Source organism: Anopheles maculipalpis, chromosome 2RL (assembly GCF_943734695.1).
Source record: "Anopheles maculipalpis chromosome 2RL, idAnoMacuDA_375_x, whole genome shotgun sequence".
NCBI classification, from domain to species: Eukaryota; Metazoa; Arthropoda; class Insecta; order Diptera; family Culicidae; genus Anopheles; species Anopheles maculipalpis.
Window position 1 is genome coordinate 47,041,802 of NC_064871.1, and position 17,991 is coordinate 47,059,792.

Here is a 17,991-nt window from a genome sequence, read left to right on the forward strand (position 1 = left end):
CACAACCCACCCACACACACACACACACACATAGAAAGATATAAGGCTTGGCAGGTCACTCGACTCGACGCTCGGGTGTTGGGTTCGGAGTAAGTGCTGAGAACCGGCAAAGTACGGCAAAGCAGTGGACGGACGAACGGGAACCCTAACTTACGTTAGCAACTAGAAGCGAAGGATTCCAGTGTGCCTTGAGCAAGGGAATACAGTTGAATCCTGGGCCCTTGCGTTACGTTTGGGGAGTTACCGAGAGCACCGATGAGAGCGCTGCCGAGGAAATCGACAAAAACAGCGCCATGAAACCGGAAAACAGCAAGGCTAGGCGCGCGTAGGACGGTGGGTGGGTCTTGGGGGATGATAGAGGGATATACCAGCACCATCGACACCGCGATACGAACCGACCGGTGACGGGAAGGCTAAGGGGGGGCCACCACGTCCCTGTTATGCCGCTGGTAGATGTGTAAGAAAAGTTGTTGGAAAAGCACCGAACAGAGCATGGAACGATATTAGACGTGGAGAGCGTGGGGTGTGGTGTGGAATGAAATATCTCTCCTCGAATTTTACGCCATATTCGTCGGTCCGTTTACCACCTTTGGGGTAGTATCAGAAGGAGCAGTAGCAGCAGCAGCAGCAGTAGCAGCAGTCGCTGTGGTAGAGCCTTTGCAAGCGCTGCCAACGGAATCATCCACAACGCCGGGTGCTAGACCGGTGGTTCGACTTCGGATTCCAAACACATCCTTCACAGCCACGATTCTCTCTCTCTCGCTCTCTTTGCCATTTTCATTTGTCTTTTTCCCTCAGAACAGGAGGCTGGAAAACTTTCCTATTTGTAGGCATTACCTTTTTTTTTTCTCCCGCTACAAACACAGTCAACGTTCAGGGTCTCACTCGAGATGGAGTTTTGTTAGTATCCTTTAGAATGGGATACAGCTAGGGGGTTAGGACTGTGCCTGCCAAGTCCACAATAGTAGATGACTGCAATGACTGCATAACGGCAAAGTATGATGTTTGTAGTAGAGTTTTCAAAAACAAAACACCGGGATTTGTGTATAGTCGAAGAAGATCACAATATCAAATTGACAGTTTAACTTATAGAGGTATTGGTCCTTAACTCATTCAGGCTTAATTTTCTAGTTTAATGATCAATATAAATGGAACAAAAATATAAAGTGGATTCACACGTAAAGACGCTAATCAAATCCCATCCAAACTGGGTCTCAATAGTCAGGACTATCTTTCGAGTTTCGGGTAAAAATTAAGTCCACTAAGTTAGAAGTTGCCGGACCATTAGAGGTTGAGTGTCAAAGAAGAATAGGAATCGGTGGCCCCTCTACTAGTATGGTGCCAACATTACCAGCCTCGCACACAAAAGGCCCAGGGATCAAATCCCAAATTCGCACAGGAGTGGTTAAATAAATTATCAAATGGTAGACATAGCGTTACATCAAAATCTACCAAGGCTCGAAGTAGTATCAAAGCAATAGAAAAACATCTAATTAAATTACTCATCCGCTCGATCTCATAGACATAATTCAGTGGTAGACAATCTTCTCATCGACCGTTTTGCCTAAAGTTTCACTAGGAAACGATTATTATTTAAGATGCTTCATAATAATAATTAAAAAAACAAATTGTAATTTGCACAATTTGAAACAAAAATCTGCGAAAAATGGCACTAACTCTCTTACAACGAAATCAAGTTTAGTAACTAGTTAATTGAAATTTACTAGTATCAATTTACTAATTCAAATTTTATACTGAACAGAAAAGAATGTTTCACAAATCAAAATGTTGCTAATTCAGATAAAATACATGCGACATTTTGATATAAAAAAATCGGGATAAAAGAAGCGACAGCGTTACTGGTTTTCACACGACAGGTTTGTGCTTCAAATCCTACCCATATCGTTCCCCTGTAGTGTGCACTGACTTTTCAACTTCTTCTTTTTGGCTTAACGACCTCTAAAGTCACGCGGGCCATCGGAATGGCTTACCAGACTGTCGATACCACGTAGTTGGATGGTCAGTCCTCACTATGGGTGGAAGATTTAGAACCCCATTTTTGCCGTTTGAAGACCGGCACCGCTTTCGCCTACACCACTGGGCCAACCAAATAAGTCAGTAAGTCTATTATGGCCTTATGATGACGGCATGACCTGGCTGAGTCAAAAAGATATCAGAGAAGCTGATGGTATGATCTGACATAAGAAGACATCAAATCGTATCATCATAATATCAGGCATGAGATATTACGTGGATTGATATATGAATATAATTAATTGATCGATTGTGTACAAGACATTTAGAGTAACTAAATGTTTCGTAAGATCATTTTACCAAACCTCACAGTATTGAGTATCGAACTCTGGTTCTGTTTGCGCCTCTGGTGAAGAACATGGCTATCAAATACTGAATTTCAACTGAATTTTTTAACAGGACTTTTGAAGAGCAATACGCGACCAGACGGATGTTTCGGAATAAAGTTTGCCGACCACTGAAGGAGTCAGTAACGTGGTGCTTAAATACAGACCTTTCCTATGTTAATTACTATTACATTTACTTTTACATTACTATTTTATACGGAAAACATTCTTAAATGATAATTACACAAATTGATGAAAGTGACCATGAATTAATTGGAAGTCGCTTTTAAATCAAACAATTAAAAAAATGGCTACACACACCTGGACCATCAAATAGGGTGTAAATTTTCTTAGTTAGTTAACTTTTTAAAATATATTTTTACAAATGTTTTTATTTTTTTGTTTCTCTATACCAAAGTATTCTCCAATTGGCTAAACCAAACAACAATTCGGACAGATAAGTGTTTGCAGGACTAAAACATCAACGCATTTACCATAATTCTGAGCACGGAGCACGGAAGTTTCTCTCGCTTAGCTGAAACGACCGAAGCATCGTTCGGTAACAAACGGAAATGGAACGGTCCCTCGTTGTGTAGGACAGGGCAGGCAAACGGCTGCAAAGGCACAGAAATCCTTCGAATCGAAAATGAAATTCAGAGAGAAAAGGACCACTTTGGTGAGTGTTTCTGCGTGTGTGCGGGAGCGAGTGAGAGATCCTATCGACAAACCAAAAGGGACGAATGGTTACCGGCAAACACAGCCCAACGCAGATCCCAAGACGAGCGCTGCTCCGGGAGACAATCACCGTAGGATTCCATTTTCATTCGCTACACATTATAGCGGGAAACATCGGATCGAGGGGATCGGATGGGGAAAGGAAAGCTTCTTCGTAGAAATGCTACGCTACACACTCTGCTGGCGGATATATACGGCACGTGTGTCCCTCCCGATGCTTCCGGTTCGTGTGTCAGACCCATTCCCAGACCCTTTTTGCGATGCGATGATGAAAGTCTCTCGGAATTGGGATTCGTACGGCACGTGGGTTGCGATGGTGGTTGCAAAGAAAGGTCGACGATACCGACAGTCTTTACTCATCCAATTTTCGACCGTCTAGGCATTTTGCTGAGCGTATAGAATGGTCTATCTACATTCTTTTCGTACGTTTTATAGTGTTGGATTTCGACAGAAAACGGATGGAGTTGAGAAAGTTGAGACAAGCGACTCTCGGCCATTGGTGCTGTTGTTTTCGAGGATCATTCAAAAAAGTGGTCTAAGTTGGGTTAGAAATTCGTTAGTATTACAAAGCCGTAACAATATTTTTAGCAGAATTGAGAACTCTACCAAAAATAAAGAATTTTGTTAGCGTCGTCGCATTGAGGAACCAACTCCAAAAGCCAGTACTTACACTCTGTACCGAATGGCGCCATTTTGGCTTCTAAAAGCGCCAGCAACTAAACGCAACAGAAGACCTAAACGATCGACCGTAGAACTTTGTGTGTTAGAAAAAGTTGCCCGCTTAAACCTCTCATACCAGTCTCGCCCCATTCGAAAAGAGATCGTCACACATATACTTTCTCCCGTTCAGTACCGTCCTTACATTCTGCAGTGCGTGCGTCATTTCTGCGACGATTCGTCGTGCGAAGACGTTTCAGTAGGAAAAACTTTGCTCGATTTCAACAAACGCGACGAAAAACCGTTAGTCGGAAAACGGAAGACGGATTTTTTGCTTGTGGCTATTGCTTCTAGAAGGGAAAATCATGTAAAAGAGCGAAATACGGGTAAGCGTATCCTATGGATACATGCAGGCTACATTCCTTGCGATAGAGGAACGATAGCGAGGGAACACTTTTTACTGGTCCTTCTCGCACTTTTTACTGGTCCGTCTTTAGTGGACAGTACATTCAACGCTAGAAGTCTTTGTTTTTTAGCACTGTTTGACAACAGTATTACTTACAATTTCATTTCACCTGGTCGTTGCTTTTACCGTCTGACGATTGTGGTAATATTTCTGTCATGCCGCGAGCGTCGGATATGGTTTGATACCATGACTTTTTCCGACACAGTCGATCATGTAATGAATTCTTGCAACTGTTACGGGTATTTTCTTCTTTTCGTAATTGTTTGGGAGTTCTATTAAATTAATTAGTCTAAAGGATATAATTTCACAATCATAGAGAGTTTTTCTCAGCAGTATATTGTGGCTTCTTGCTAAGAAAAAAGTTTTTAATTATTAATACTATAAAAACTGCTGTGAACGACCAGGCGCCTCCATTATTACCCTAATGGAGGTAAGGGAAATTATTTTAACTGAAATACTGTACGAACCGTTGCATCATACCATGATTGCGTTTAGAACAAGAAACTCTCGCCGAGTTTATGAAGTTTATCATGTGATGGCGTAAAGTAAAGATTCACCGAAAAAAATACCATTGACTCCTGAAAAGCATCTTAGCAGGAGTTCCAAACAAATGTCAGTTAGCTCCAAAAAGAAAAAAATGGCAAACAGTGAGTCAAAAGTTTGAAACTTGATGGATAAATACTCTACACAAGGAAATATGATGTATTGTGCAACATAATTTACACACAAAAAAAGAACTTTTCATATTATTCATCGTATTGATTGGGTCTCATTCTCACGCGTTTATGATTTAAATTCAGTCAAAACGCATACTTTATAAAATATAATAATTATGAATGGCTACTAACTAACATTAAAAAAAAAGCTAGGAAATCAATAATCAAATAAATGTTCGAATATTTCCATACCCTTCAAGGCGTATTAGGTGTCCGGTTGAAGTTCCTGAACAGAATAAAAAAAAAAAAAAGTATAGTTGCTATCCATATTGCCCATTTTGGAACGTTGCAATCATATAATGGATTTCACTAAGCGTAAGTTTACTTCGCCGTCTGGACTTCGGAAGTGCAAACGTTCAACAGAAATAGCACAGCAGATTGAAAAGTTCCACAGACGAGTTGCCAATTATCCCTTATTGAATGCAAAGTTCCACTACATATTTGTAAAGCTAGCAATATTCTCCACTGCATTTGAAAAATTCCACTGCTTGGTTCAAAAGTTCTATTACACGTGGTAATTTTGGTTGGAATAATTCCAGAATTTTGCTTTCAAAGCGGTTTGACATAGGTCCCACGGAGGGGTAAAATGAATTCGGCTCGACCTATTAACTTTCTGTCACTATACAGAAGAAGAATTATTCCAACGGTGCGATTAGTACCAAGCCATGGTACTGTCCGTCAAAAAAGAGGAGCAATTTTGATAGCAAAATTCTGGAATCATATCAATCAAAATATTACCACGTGCAATAGCCCCGGTTCGAAACCCTGTACAGAGACGGTTCGAAACCCTGTACAGAGATATCTTCAACTGAAGGAGCCGTCAGTTACTCATTTTGATTCATCAATCGCTACTGATTCATCGCTTAAAAATGCATTCTTTTCACAATCGTCTTAACTGCATTAATAGCAACAAGATCAGCAGTAGGTCCTGAGATGTGCTCGTCTTTGCGTTCTTACGAGGACTGTTTTCTCACGAACCGATTTGGATCAACTGTATCCGGTATTCAAAATTACCTCAAGGCCAAGGTCACGAGAGATTTCGAAATCAAAATTTAAGCTTCTCATGGGTGTTTTTGAAAATTTCCTGTTCCTGTTCCAAATAAATTAATATCGTTAAATTGAGAGCAATCTTTTTTAGAAATTTGTAAGAAATAAAACAAATATCTTACTAAAGATTGGATGGAACGTTTGGATAAAAAGGGACATTGTACTGTATTCATTTGCACCACAATTGAAATCGCACCGCATTGAATTACAACCAAACTTATGTTTGTTCAAAATTGAACTTGTAAAACATCGGAGCATATCGTCCGCCGTTCGGGTCTTAGCTGTGCAAATCGTAATATTTCGATTTCGATAGTTCAAAATAAATCTTCGCAATCTTCTTTCAGACAATACAGTTGTGTTAAAAGTCATAAAATATCAACTTGCGTCTTTTCATAGTTTCAATATTTCGAAGCCAAATTTCTATTAGCTAACTGGATGCAATTTCAGCTAATAAACTATCTGCCATTTTCAAACTGTCTGTTGTAGGAAATTGAAAAAAAAAAAGAAACGACTTTTGTTAACACCTTATAGCAGTACAATACTAGACTTCGGGCATATTGAAAAGGATGCAGAGATCCGATAACAGCAAAATTTCGTTCGAACTTTTTTTCTTTAAACAAATATAGTCGTGTTTGTTAAATACTGTTTTTTCCGTTTCCTTGGTGTCTGGAACATTAAAATATTATCGATTAGTTTATTTTTCCATAACTTTTTGTGCTGATTTTTTTTTCTCTTGTGTATGCAGCAGCAAATGAATGCTCGTTTGCCAACTTCGTTTCGGGTTTCATCATCGTATTTTAGACGTCAGTAATTTTAAGCTTTCTGTGACGTCATGCAGTAATGGTTTCACATTATTATTACTTAACACTCACTCGCATGTCACATGTGGGGACGCGACATGTGAATATTCATTCGGTTTTTCTTCATCGCACTGTTTCCATCCTCATTTTATCGTGGTGGTGGTATAGATCACATCGAAATAATTTTCGGCAGAACATACACGGGCTTAATGACTACGTCGCTGTTGTTGCATGCATAAAAATTGGATCTTTTACATGAAATACTGCGTATTGTGGCAAATAAACGTCGCTGTAACCGTTGTGGCGAGATTACGTTTGCATTTGCAACTATTACAGTTCTCCGATCACAACGCATCTTCCAGTAAATCGAATAAATTGTGAAAAACGAATGTTTATGCCATGCCTCAGAATGATACGGTGCTGTCGACGTGAGTCTGTATCTATACAAGATATGGATTACCTTAGCAAAAAAAACCACTTCTTCATTTTCCATCCTGTAGTAAGTAATCACAATATATGAGGAACTAATATTATAAAAATTAACGCTTCAGAGATTACCATCTCTGACCGATACAGTGTAAGTGTGGGTGTGTGTGTTTCGATTTTGAAATGCATCTCTTCCACATGTTTCGTATCACCACTTCTTCTTTTTCTTCTTCTTTCACCAGTGAGTTATCATCCTCTTTTCAGTCTTTCATCGAACAGATCCTCATTCCCAAATTCTCAGATATAAGAATGGGACAAATTCTTCTTTTGTTTTATGTTAAGAATACACCGTTGGGAGCGCTCTTGTTGTAAAACGACAAGAAACGGCTGTGGCTACTAATAATGGTAGTAGCAGGTTCCCCTGTGGTAAATTTTCGTAGTCGTTTCTTATATGAGGCGCAAATAAATATTAACAGAAAGACAAACAAATGCTTTGCAGCCTTTTACTCTGACGAAAGGCGACAATCTATTGTTGAATCTTGCATGTAATAGTTAATTGTCATATATAATGTGGTCAAATTGTACAGTAGAAGAATATCCTATTTGCTTCTATTAGCCTATTCGCACTGAATGATTAAGTTCGTAACGGAAAATTTGATTCGTCACTTATTGTGAGGACAGGCTGTTCTCTCCCTATTTGATCTTCTAGTGGCATATCAAATCAAATCAATATAAGTTTATATAAAAATTTTAATTGTAAGAAATGTCATAGTTACAAAGGGAGAATTCGTTTTCCTGGTCGCAATGTCTTCATCTGCCTCCCCTACGTACTATTAATCACTACTCTGGTGACGATAATGCGTCATTAAGATTAAGATTCTTCGTTACATTCAGTACGTGACTCTTCCTGCAGCAACACACAAACACATAACATTCCCCTTCTATACTATGTTTGCGAAAGGAAAATGAGAGTTCAACTATTACTAATGCGATTAAGAGAGCCCGCTATTAAAATCAAAAAAAGGAATAATGCTTAACCGATCGTGTGTAAGCAGGCAGGTCTGGTCAATCATATACCGACACCACCTTAGGAAGATAATTCTCCAATTGTCTTTTCATCAGAGGGTGTGCGTGCGTCAATATGTTAGAAAAAGAAAATTGAAAGATAACTATTTCCGACTTATGATTCCGTCTCGATCGGTGGTGCTGGTGTAACTACGGCCGGCGCTGTAACAACCGGCTCGATTACCTTTTTGGCCTTCAGTTCTGTGGAAGTGACTTCTTCGGCATCGGCGCTACTTTCGGTCGTAGTAGCAGCGGCAGCGGTGGTGGTGGTGGTGCCATTCGTTTTCTCTCCATTCACTTCCTCAGCTGCCTCGCAATTGTTGACCGAAGTGTCATTTTCTTTATCACTATCGCCACCGCCATTTTTCTCTTCTTCAGCCACACTGCTACCAGCATCGCCGTTAGTGGTCACTTTAGACTCGGAATCCTTTCCGTTTACTTCCGATTCAGCCTTTGGTGCTGCTGCTTCAGTTTCACCTTCGTTAGAGCTCTTGCTGCTAGTTCCTGTTTCTTCCGTATCGGTTGTCGTCGAAACAATATCACTGTTGGGTTTTTCGGTTTCTACTGTATCAGTAGGTGTAGGAATAGTAGTAGTGGTGTCAACTTTAGCCTCCTCTACAACCGTTGTAGCAGCACCTTCTTCCTTCACTTCCTTAGGATCCTCTGTAGTAGTGACCACCTTATCATTCTCTACAGGAATGTCAGTTTTCGTTGGAATGTCATCGGCAGCCTTCTCAACCCCCTTACTAGCTTCCTTTACAGTTTTATCCTCATCTTCCTTTGCTAACTCTTTACCTTCCACCGCCACCGGTGCATCAGTAACCTTCTCCGAAGATTCTACGACAGGTGTCTCAACCTTCTCAACGGCAGACTTCGTTGTGGTCTCATCTACTTTGACCTCAGCATCATCTTTTTTTGCTTCTTCGGTCGATGTTTTTACATCTTTTTCATCGGCTTTCTTATCGCCATCATTTTCATCTACTACCTTCGACTCTTCTACTTCTTTTTCTACGTCGGGCATAACTGATGGTGTGCTATCCTTCTTTTCAATCGATTCCGTCTTCTCAACTACCTTCTCTTCCTTTTCAGTAACTTCTTTCTTCTCAACTGGGGCGTCAGTCTTGTCGCTCGTATCAGCATTCTGTTTCTCTGTTTCTACTGGCACCACTGCAGGCTTATCCAAGTCCGTCTTTTCGGTTTCCTCCTGTTTTTCCACCGGTGAGTCTTCTTCCATTTTTTCTACCGCTTTCTCTTCCTGTGAATCAGATTTGGCAGGAGCGTCTCCTCCATCCACTTCCATCTCTTCGGTAGGTTTGGCCGGAACAGCATCGTCTGTGGAAGCAGGTGTAGGTTCATCAACCTTCATGTCTTTAGTATCTGTGGTTCCATTCTCTTCAGTTGTTTCCGTCTTTTTGTCATCTTCAACCTTGATCACCTTGGACGGTGGTTCCTAGATAGAGAAAAAGAGTGAAAGTAAAATATGTTATTTAAACGATTACAATACTTCCCAACGGCTGTTGCCATCAATTGACCCCGGTTCATTGGCATGCTAACGAAAGCTTCGCGATTGCCCAATAGATGGCACTGCGTACACTCTTGTTAGCCAAGACAACAACCAACAAGGGTATATGAGAAAGCAACAGATGAAAACGGTTTTACGATTTAATTTACCAAAAATTTATAAAAGCCAACAGAATTCACAATACCAAATCGCAACAATAAGAGGTAGAAATTTTGAATATATTTTACAGTTAACTATTACTGTTCAATGTCGTATTGCCAATTTTGAATAAATATTATTCTAATAAATAGATTTAAACTTAATAGTCTTCAATTAAAAATAGAACCATTAACATTCTTGTATTTAAAAGCTATGTGGAGCTTATTTGCTTCTTTTTTATTCATAAAGTACGACGACCTGGCCAGTATCGCTACATTTTTTGTTTCTACTGTCAAATAAAAAATTGCGAACTGGATTGTGAATTAGTGGTACATGAACAATTAAAAGCACCGCTCTCCCGTAGCAATTTATTTTCAACGTACACGATGTATTGCTCTACCGCGTAGCAAGCTGTCCTTTAACACAGAAACACATGCGCTAACCACACCACAACCAAATACCGAAATTTCTTTCTCTTGTCAATAACCGAATGGTAAAAAATGCAACTTGATTTTATACATGGCAAAGGTTTCATTAATGCAACAGCTATTGGCTTCGTTTACAACGTAATTTAAAACTTGTACTCATGGCTAATTAACTTTGGTGGGTTTTTAGAATACATAACAGACTATAAACCTTTTTTCTCTGTTATAAGATCCGATCAGATTTTTAAAGATTATTAAAATCTTTCACTGATTTAAATTTTGAAAATGAATACATTACGTTACAACAACTAGCGGTTGCGTGCTCGTAATGAAACCAATCCCATGTATGGAAGACATTTGTTTATTCAGTTTTCTTTTCATTAGTTGAAGAGTTTTCTATCCATGCGTAGTGCCGCGCTTGTACCAAGGAAAGATTATAACCGAAATTCTACAAAGCTGATGTATAAATTTATGTCATAAATCGATTTGAAAAATTAAAGACGATTTGTACCATATTCAATAATCTTACACAACACTTAATTACAAGGATCAACCAAACTAAATAATTTGTACGAATTCTTACCCGACGTAATAAGCGTAACAATAATCATAAGTAGCACCAATGATGTATGAATGTGTTACCATCCAATCAACAAACAAGAAATATGTTAAATTATGTTAAATTCCTTTTGTGGATAAATTTTGTTTTTAATTTAAATTTTAAATAAGCGCATGGTCACACTTATCTTCAATGATATTCCAGTGATATTCATATACATATTTAAGAGCTTTCCCACAATTGTTTATGATCGATTTGTTTGTGTTGGAAAACTTCATTTACCCAAAATTTTGTTTGTTTGGTCTTCTACTTATCGTCGCGAGATTGTATAAATTCGATTTCAGAATAACGCATTTCCATGCGTTCCATTCGTGTTTAAGGATTCACACTCATCAAAAGAGCGTCAACAAACTTCGCAGAAAATTTCAATTTTGAGTTACTCGACACTAAAGTTACGTTAAATAGAAGGATTTTGATTGGGAATGTTGCAAAAAGGTTTTTTTTTTGTTTTGTTTTGGAACAGGGAAGAATTGCTTAATGTATTGTTTAATTTATTTTTTGTTTGGATATACCTGTGCTTGGTCCTCCTCGGAAACTTCGGTTGTTTCCTCGATTTTACGCTTGCCGTTAGCGACAGCAGCACCACCATTCTCTTCCTTTGGTACTTGCTCAAAGGAGAGGTCTGAAAAAGTGGTTATGACTGTAAATTCTTTGCGTTCCTCTTCCGACAATTCCGCGTTTCCGGGGCGATCGAGGAGCACTACATTGAGCCCAGCCTCTTTAGCTGCTTTTGCTTCTGCTCGAAAGAAAAGGAAAAAAAAACAGACACACACACAAATGGCAACAAGAGAAGAAAAAAACACAGAGAAAAGAAATAAAACATTAGAATTAATTTTTTTAAACTGCAGGTTTCGTTTGCATGTAAGTAAATTGATGCTGAAAAAGTTATCCGGACAATCAACTCAGTACATGGGCGACACCACTACTTGCCTGCAACTACATCAGTCAGGAACAACGCTTCTTCGCCCGATGATTCAATGTTCTTCAGGATAGATTCGTAGCTATCCTTTTCGCGCTTTGCGCCAATCTTGGTATCGTAATGACCTGCGAGATACTTCAGCAAATTTCCCTGCTCGCTATGCTCGAACAACAGCTTCTGAGCGTCGACACTGCCACTCGAGTAGATGTAGATCTTACGGCCACTCTCGGTCCACTGCTCGAATGCCTTCTGCACATCGTCATAAACACTAGGGGTGAAAGTAATAGAACGAACACCATCCAAACTGTATACTTTTCTGTTCGGTTAATCCATTTCTAGTTCACTTACTGTCCCTTGATTGTGCCATCCTTATATCCCTTGGCCCACACCAATCCTTGCAAGGTTTTCAGTGAACCGGTCTTACGATCCAGGGACATTTGCCATTCGACATTCTTCACAATCTCCGGTATAATATCTTCCGAATCCTTCAATTAGACAATAAAATACGATTGAATTATACGAAACATGATAGGCGTCGTTACGGTGCCACACTTACACCAGCAGATATTGCCGTCACTCCTTCCACTTCCGCCTTCTTGTCTTCCTCCGCCTGTTCACGCAAGGCGGCGACAACCGTTTTCGTGGCATCTTCGTTCCAATTGTTTTTCAAATATTCTTCCACATTCTTCAGCGCGTAAGGGAAAAGCGTGTCCTGCAAATTAGAGAGATTAAAAAATAAAAATTTGTTCACTTTTGCGTTGGTTTGATACATGTACGTGAAGTTTTATTAAGATTTCTAACGATATATTAATATTTGACCCGTAATGATTGCTATGACGCACCAAAATCTTCTTCCGAATGATTATCCTTTGTATTTAATGTCAACAAAGTTTGTTTATCCTCATCTCGTATGTTATCATGTGTGTGTGTATGTGATGTGATGCCACAATGTCCTTGAAAAAGTTTCATCAACAAAATCATTGACCGTCGTCGTCATCGTCTTCGCCGCTATTTCATAGAACTAGTCTTCAAAGCTTTTTCGATCCTAAACACACCAGACAGACGCATTTTCTTCTCTAATGGATGGGGGGAAATACACTTGTTCGCCTTCTTTTTCTTTGTCGCTATGGAAATAATAATGTCTAGAGCAACTTTCTTTAATAAACTGCCGCCGTTGCTCCTATTCCCTAGCACAGATTTTGGGCTGAATATTCGTGATTTGTATTTCAAACGTCGCTTTTCACACCTTTCTACTGACAAGTAAAAAAAAACATTTATTAAAAATCAATTTTAGACTGGCCAGAGCGAACAATGAAAAATACAAAATGTCAGTGCCAACTCTTCAACATCTAATTTCCCTCCATAGTTCCTTCCAACCCTTCAACCGATAGTTTTTAATAATGAAACTATGAACAAGTAAGAACTTTTGAAAGGTTTAACAGATTTGTTTTGTTGTTGATGACAATATCCATCTAAAGCGGCTACATACTTATGATCCAGTTGTATGTCAGAGAATATCACATGAAATTCTAGTTCAACAAACTGTCCGTTTTATTTATATTTATTTATAACATTTAATAGATTTACATTTAAAGTATTGAGCCAGTGGGAGTTACCATTGACAAACTAAATCTGAATTGTAAGATCCGTTCCAATCTTTCGGCATAGTGAGCGAGTTACACACATTAAAATTAGGATAGAAAATTCTTCCACACCTCGTCCGTACCATAACGATTCAGTGCGGATGTTGTATTGCGGCTACATATGCGGCACATTGAATTGAAACCGCACTGTTTTCATTGTCTGTAAAAGAACTGCAGCTCACTGAACTGTCAGTTCGAATGTCTAGTTCGGTACAAGGAATCATCGGCACATTCAACTGTTCCCCGCACGGACGATGTGCGGCAGAATTCTCGCACTCAATCTTTCCAAAGAATTGTTTTTCCCATATCTATGTTTGTAGTTTGAGCTTTATTCCTTAACGAAAAACTAGGCTGCTATAAATTCAATTTCTAGAGAAAGATAACATAGTTTACTAGATGACAGTTTCAAGTCCATGTCGCCCATCAGAATTGAATAAACTCTAAGTTTCATCGGTTTGAGTACTAAACAAGAAGCATTAAAAAATAGTTTTCAACGGTGAAGAATATCCTACATTCCCAAGGATCCAAGGATGGCAAGGACTTTCAATATTTTTTTCTATAATAGTACTTCTTAATATGCTTCGATATATGTTAATGATTGTTTTTCGTTAATTTATAGAGGCTTTGAGCGTCTTAAATTCGATGTAGGAATACAATCAAAACGTAAGACGTTGAGTTGTAATACTTTTTACTTTAAATGCCATCCGAAATCATTACATATTTTTATGACATACATTATTAGCCAAATTTAAAGGTTTGCCTTACATCTTTAAAGTGCAAGGAATACATAAAAAGCACAAAACTGGATACAGTTAACTTCACTATCAAGCATGGCGGCGCATGGGCAACCGACACGAACGCTGAACTTGCTGCACCACCTTCAGCAATAAACATTTTACTTCATCCGCTTCGAGCTAGCAAGCAAAATATAAGAGGTGAAAGGGTTTTTATTACCCCTTTAAATCTTCTGCCTGAAAACTGTATACTCCTCCCCGATGCACCTCCCATATCCACCTACGTTCGCTCTTCGTTTCAAAGGGCTTTCTCTTGATTTCATGGTCAAACACCAATTTAGCAGGACTAAAAGTACAGGCTGCGTGTGTGTGTGTGTGTCACCCCGTTCTCTAGTAATCAACATCCCCCAGGTAAATTGTAGAATGTCCACCAGCAACAATTCGACATATAATTATGACGAACGGATTAAAGGACAATTCCTCAAAGCACACACAGGTATGCGCTACAGCAGTGGGTACCACCCAGAAGCAAGCAAGGTCGGTAATAAATTCACCTAACAACTAACTTACACACACACATACGCCGGCCGGCAACTACCAACACCAGCACATCCCCGGTATTAAGAAGCATCGCAGCAGCCATTCGTTGTGAAATTAATTTTCATTCCCTTTTAGCCGGCTTTTCTCTTCGACGACAAAACACAGCCTACTACCTCCCATCTATTGGAAGTGATGCATATATGTATCTGCTGCGCTGCATCTAAACATGTTTTTTGGTTACTCCATCGGGGATGCCTGCTCTGATGCTGCTGCTACTGCCTCCTGCTCTATGCTTAAGGGCGCCGTACATGTTCTTCTCCACCTACGGCCTGTGTGCGTGCGGGACATTTCTCTTTCCTTTTTATACACACTAAACAGTGAAGCAAGAATGATTTTCTATGTTCGCAAACGTTGCATTTACCTTCCCTTTATACCTTCTTTTCATACACGGCGGAGGAATTTGTTCTCTGCATGAAAACTAGTTCTTCGACCAGTAATAAAATCAAAGTAACCGAAAAGCAGACGAACAAGAAAGACAACGCAACTATGACACATGGTCAAGGAGGAAAAGGCTGGGATGATGAATCTATTTTTAGTTTACGCCAGTTTTCTTCCTTCTGCAGTTTCGCCGGTTTTCTTGGTCAATTGTTTTCCGGATTTTATTATACCCTCGGGAGTTCATTTCTGCTGCATCTTCGCTCTTCGCTGTTCGTCGTTGCCAAGCAAATTTGCAAAACAAGCGAACGAATGCGAATATACAAGGTGAGCCCATAACGTAAGGTCAAGAGCTTTTCCACCGTGGTTTCGTTTTTTTAGTCCCTTTAAAATCTCTTAGTAAATCCAACAATTCCATATAAAGTGAGCCTTACTCGATAGAAAAGCTCATCAAAACCAGGTGATACTTTATCTGGTCAGAGTGAAGATAAAAATGGTAGAAATTTGATGTTCCCTTTCAATAATTATGTGAACCCGTAGTTCAAATTACTCCAATATCTGATGTTAGAAAAATAAAATCCAAAAAAGTGATCTGGGGTGACATCCTTTCCACGTACAGAGTACATCAGCAAAACTTCGCCATTTTAGATTATTTAACACTACTCTGACTGTATCCTCTATTCCCCCTGGGATAGCCGCTTTTTAACACAGCCGGTTGAAGCAATGTGAAGATGTTGATACAACAGCAATCTTTATATTTTACCCCCTTCAGACACCAGTGTTTTGTACAGAAAATCTAACTTAAATTAATAGATTTAAAGCCAACAATTTATTATAAATGCATTCACCAATGCGCCATCGAAGCGAGTTGAAGAAAAGTGTGGGCATGATCTACAAGTTCCGGTTACTGCACTCTTCACTTTTCCCAATCAACACCAAACATACACACACTCACTCTTTCTCTCTCTCTCTCTCTAACTAGCACATTCGACCGTTGAATAGGAGACAACGAAGTACGAATTTTTCACACACACTAGCGCAAAAAGTCCCTCAACATGAGCGGAGTTGCATCTCACACACTTTCGAAGCAGCTGCGGAAAACTACACCGCGGGATAGTGTATTTTAGAGTTCCCCAACACAAGAAAAGGAACAGCACAAATGGAGGCAACACGCGAAAGAAGGGAATCTGCTTTTTCTTCTTCGTCAGTCTCTGCTTTGGCTCTACACACCACACTGACACACACACATTTTTAACGGTTTTTTCTCTGTATCACGGTTTCTAAGAACAAAAAAGGGAAAAAACGATTTTACGGACGCGTTTTTGCTCTAAATATCCAAGAGTGGAATTCCAATTTAAATAATAATCATATTTTTTCCCGTTTGGAAACTTCCATTTTTGCATCGTCAATCTCTCAACAGCCTCCTTACAGTCTCGGCGGCATCGAAATTGCTCTTTCTCATATAGCAGGATGAAGTAGCTCCCATGGATGCTAAATGTTCTCACACTTTATTCCTCGGCTTCATCTCGGAGAGCATCGTGAATATTCAAAATGTTTTACCCGTTAAAATCTAGTCACCTTCACCACTACTACCAACACATCGAGACTATGGTGAATGATTGCAACACAAATCTGAGTTTTTCAGAAGATCACACCAGGAAAAAACACGTTTCAACATGAAGAAAACATGTTAAATTCCACATCGCTTTTGTTGCAACCGGAGTTTTACCAACGTTCAGAGCGTGCCCCCCCCCCGTCGCCCTGCTTCACAACCATCCCATTCCTCTCCCATCGTTTCCAACAAATGGGGCTTTGTATTAGTAGCGCGGCTTACTCTCTTGCAACTTCGCCGGGGCAATAATGCTATGTGAAGGTATTAGTAAGCGAACACCCAACGATCGATCGATGACACCGGGGAAGACACACGCAGATGAAAAAGAGGCAGCATGGAAACAGAAAATGAGAAGAAAAAAAACTATCTCGTTGTTCCACCATTGCTCTAACCAACATCATGCACTGCTGAATGTATCCGATTGAATTGAAAAGCTAGAGAAAAAAAAACGGAATTACATCTACGAATCCTGTCTGCCAGTTTCACTACCACCACCAACCATCCGGCTCACCGGTACGTACCGGAAACTTACCGGTGCTGGAGCAAAGACAAGAGGTAAGGAAGGGACACACGTTTGAGAAGAAAAAAAAATCCATTCTATATTACTAACATTTCATAAACATTTTTACATACCTTTACGAACGAGATCGACGTAGTTGTTCCCTCCACGTCGCAAATTAACTTTGTACAAGCTAAGATTTTCTCACTCACGGCTGCCATTTTTTCCGTTGAATTCAGAACAAGCGCACACGCACGCACACAGAAACACACTGGTCGTAGAACAGCTACCCTTTTTTGCAACTAAACCCCTTCTTTGGCAAAACGGGGGACAGAGAAAAGGAGTGGTCGAACAGGACGGGCAACTCCGTGCAAACGCGACAAGAAATCACGTTAAATCACTTTTTCACCAAGCCACGATTCACGGCCAATGCGTTCGGCAATTGATAGTGTAAATTCAGCAGCACTTCACATACACACACACACATACACATACGCAGAACCGCACTTAACAATTTACAGGAAGAAACCACGGAAAACTCCCGGCGAGGATGGAACTAGTACCTTCACGTTTGACGGTGGGGACAAGATTGACCGTAGATGTGCAGGAAAATGACATTTGCACCAGCTTTGC

At 39.8% G+C, this 17,991-nt stretch overlaps 3 protein-coding genes across 3 annotated transcripts in view; 1 reads left to right on the forward strand and 2 right to left on the reverse strand.

Moving 5' to 3' along the window:
* Positions 1-17,991, reverse strand: part of LOC126559183 (uncharacterized) — a 456,771-nt gene that overhangs the window by 247,668 nt on the left and 191,112 nt on the right. The window lies entirely within an intron of this gene.
* LOC126559512 (NADH dehydrogenase [ubiquinone] 1 alpha subcomplex subunit 7-like) overlaps positions 1-17,991 on the forward strand; it is a 387,608-nt gene that overhangs the window by 158,309 nt on the left and 211,308 nt on the right. The window lies entirely within an intron of this gene.
* LOC126557226 (enolase-phosphatase E1) lies at positions 8,377-17,579 on the reverse strand. Its single transcript, XM_050212930.1, has 6 exons — positions 17,493-17,579; positions 12,452-12,607; positions 12,244-12,380; positions 11,907-12,163; positions 11,489-11,712; positions 8,377-9,722 (listed from the first exon to the last, which is right to left on the reverse strand). Exons 1-6 carry the CDS (start codon positions 17,577-17,579, stop codon positions 8,388-8,390), a joined length of 2,196 nt encoding a protein of 731 aa, XP_050068887.1. The 3' UTR covers positions 8,377-8,387.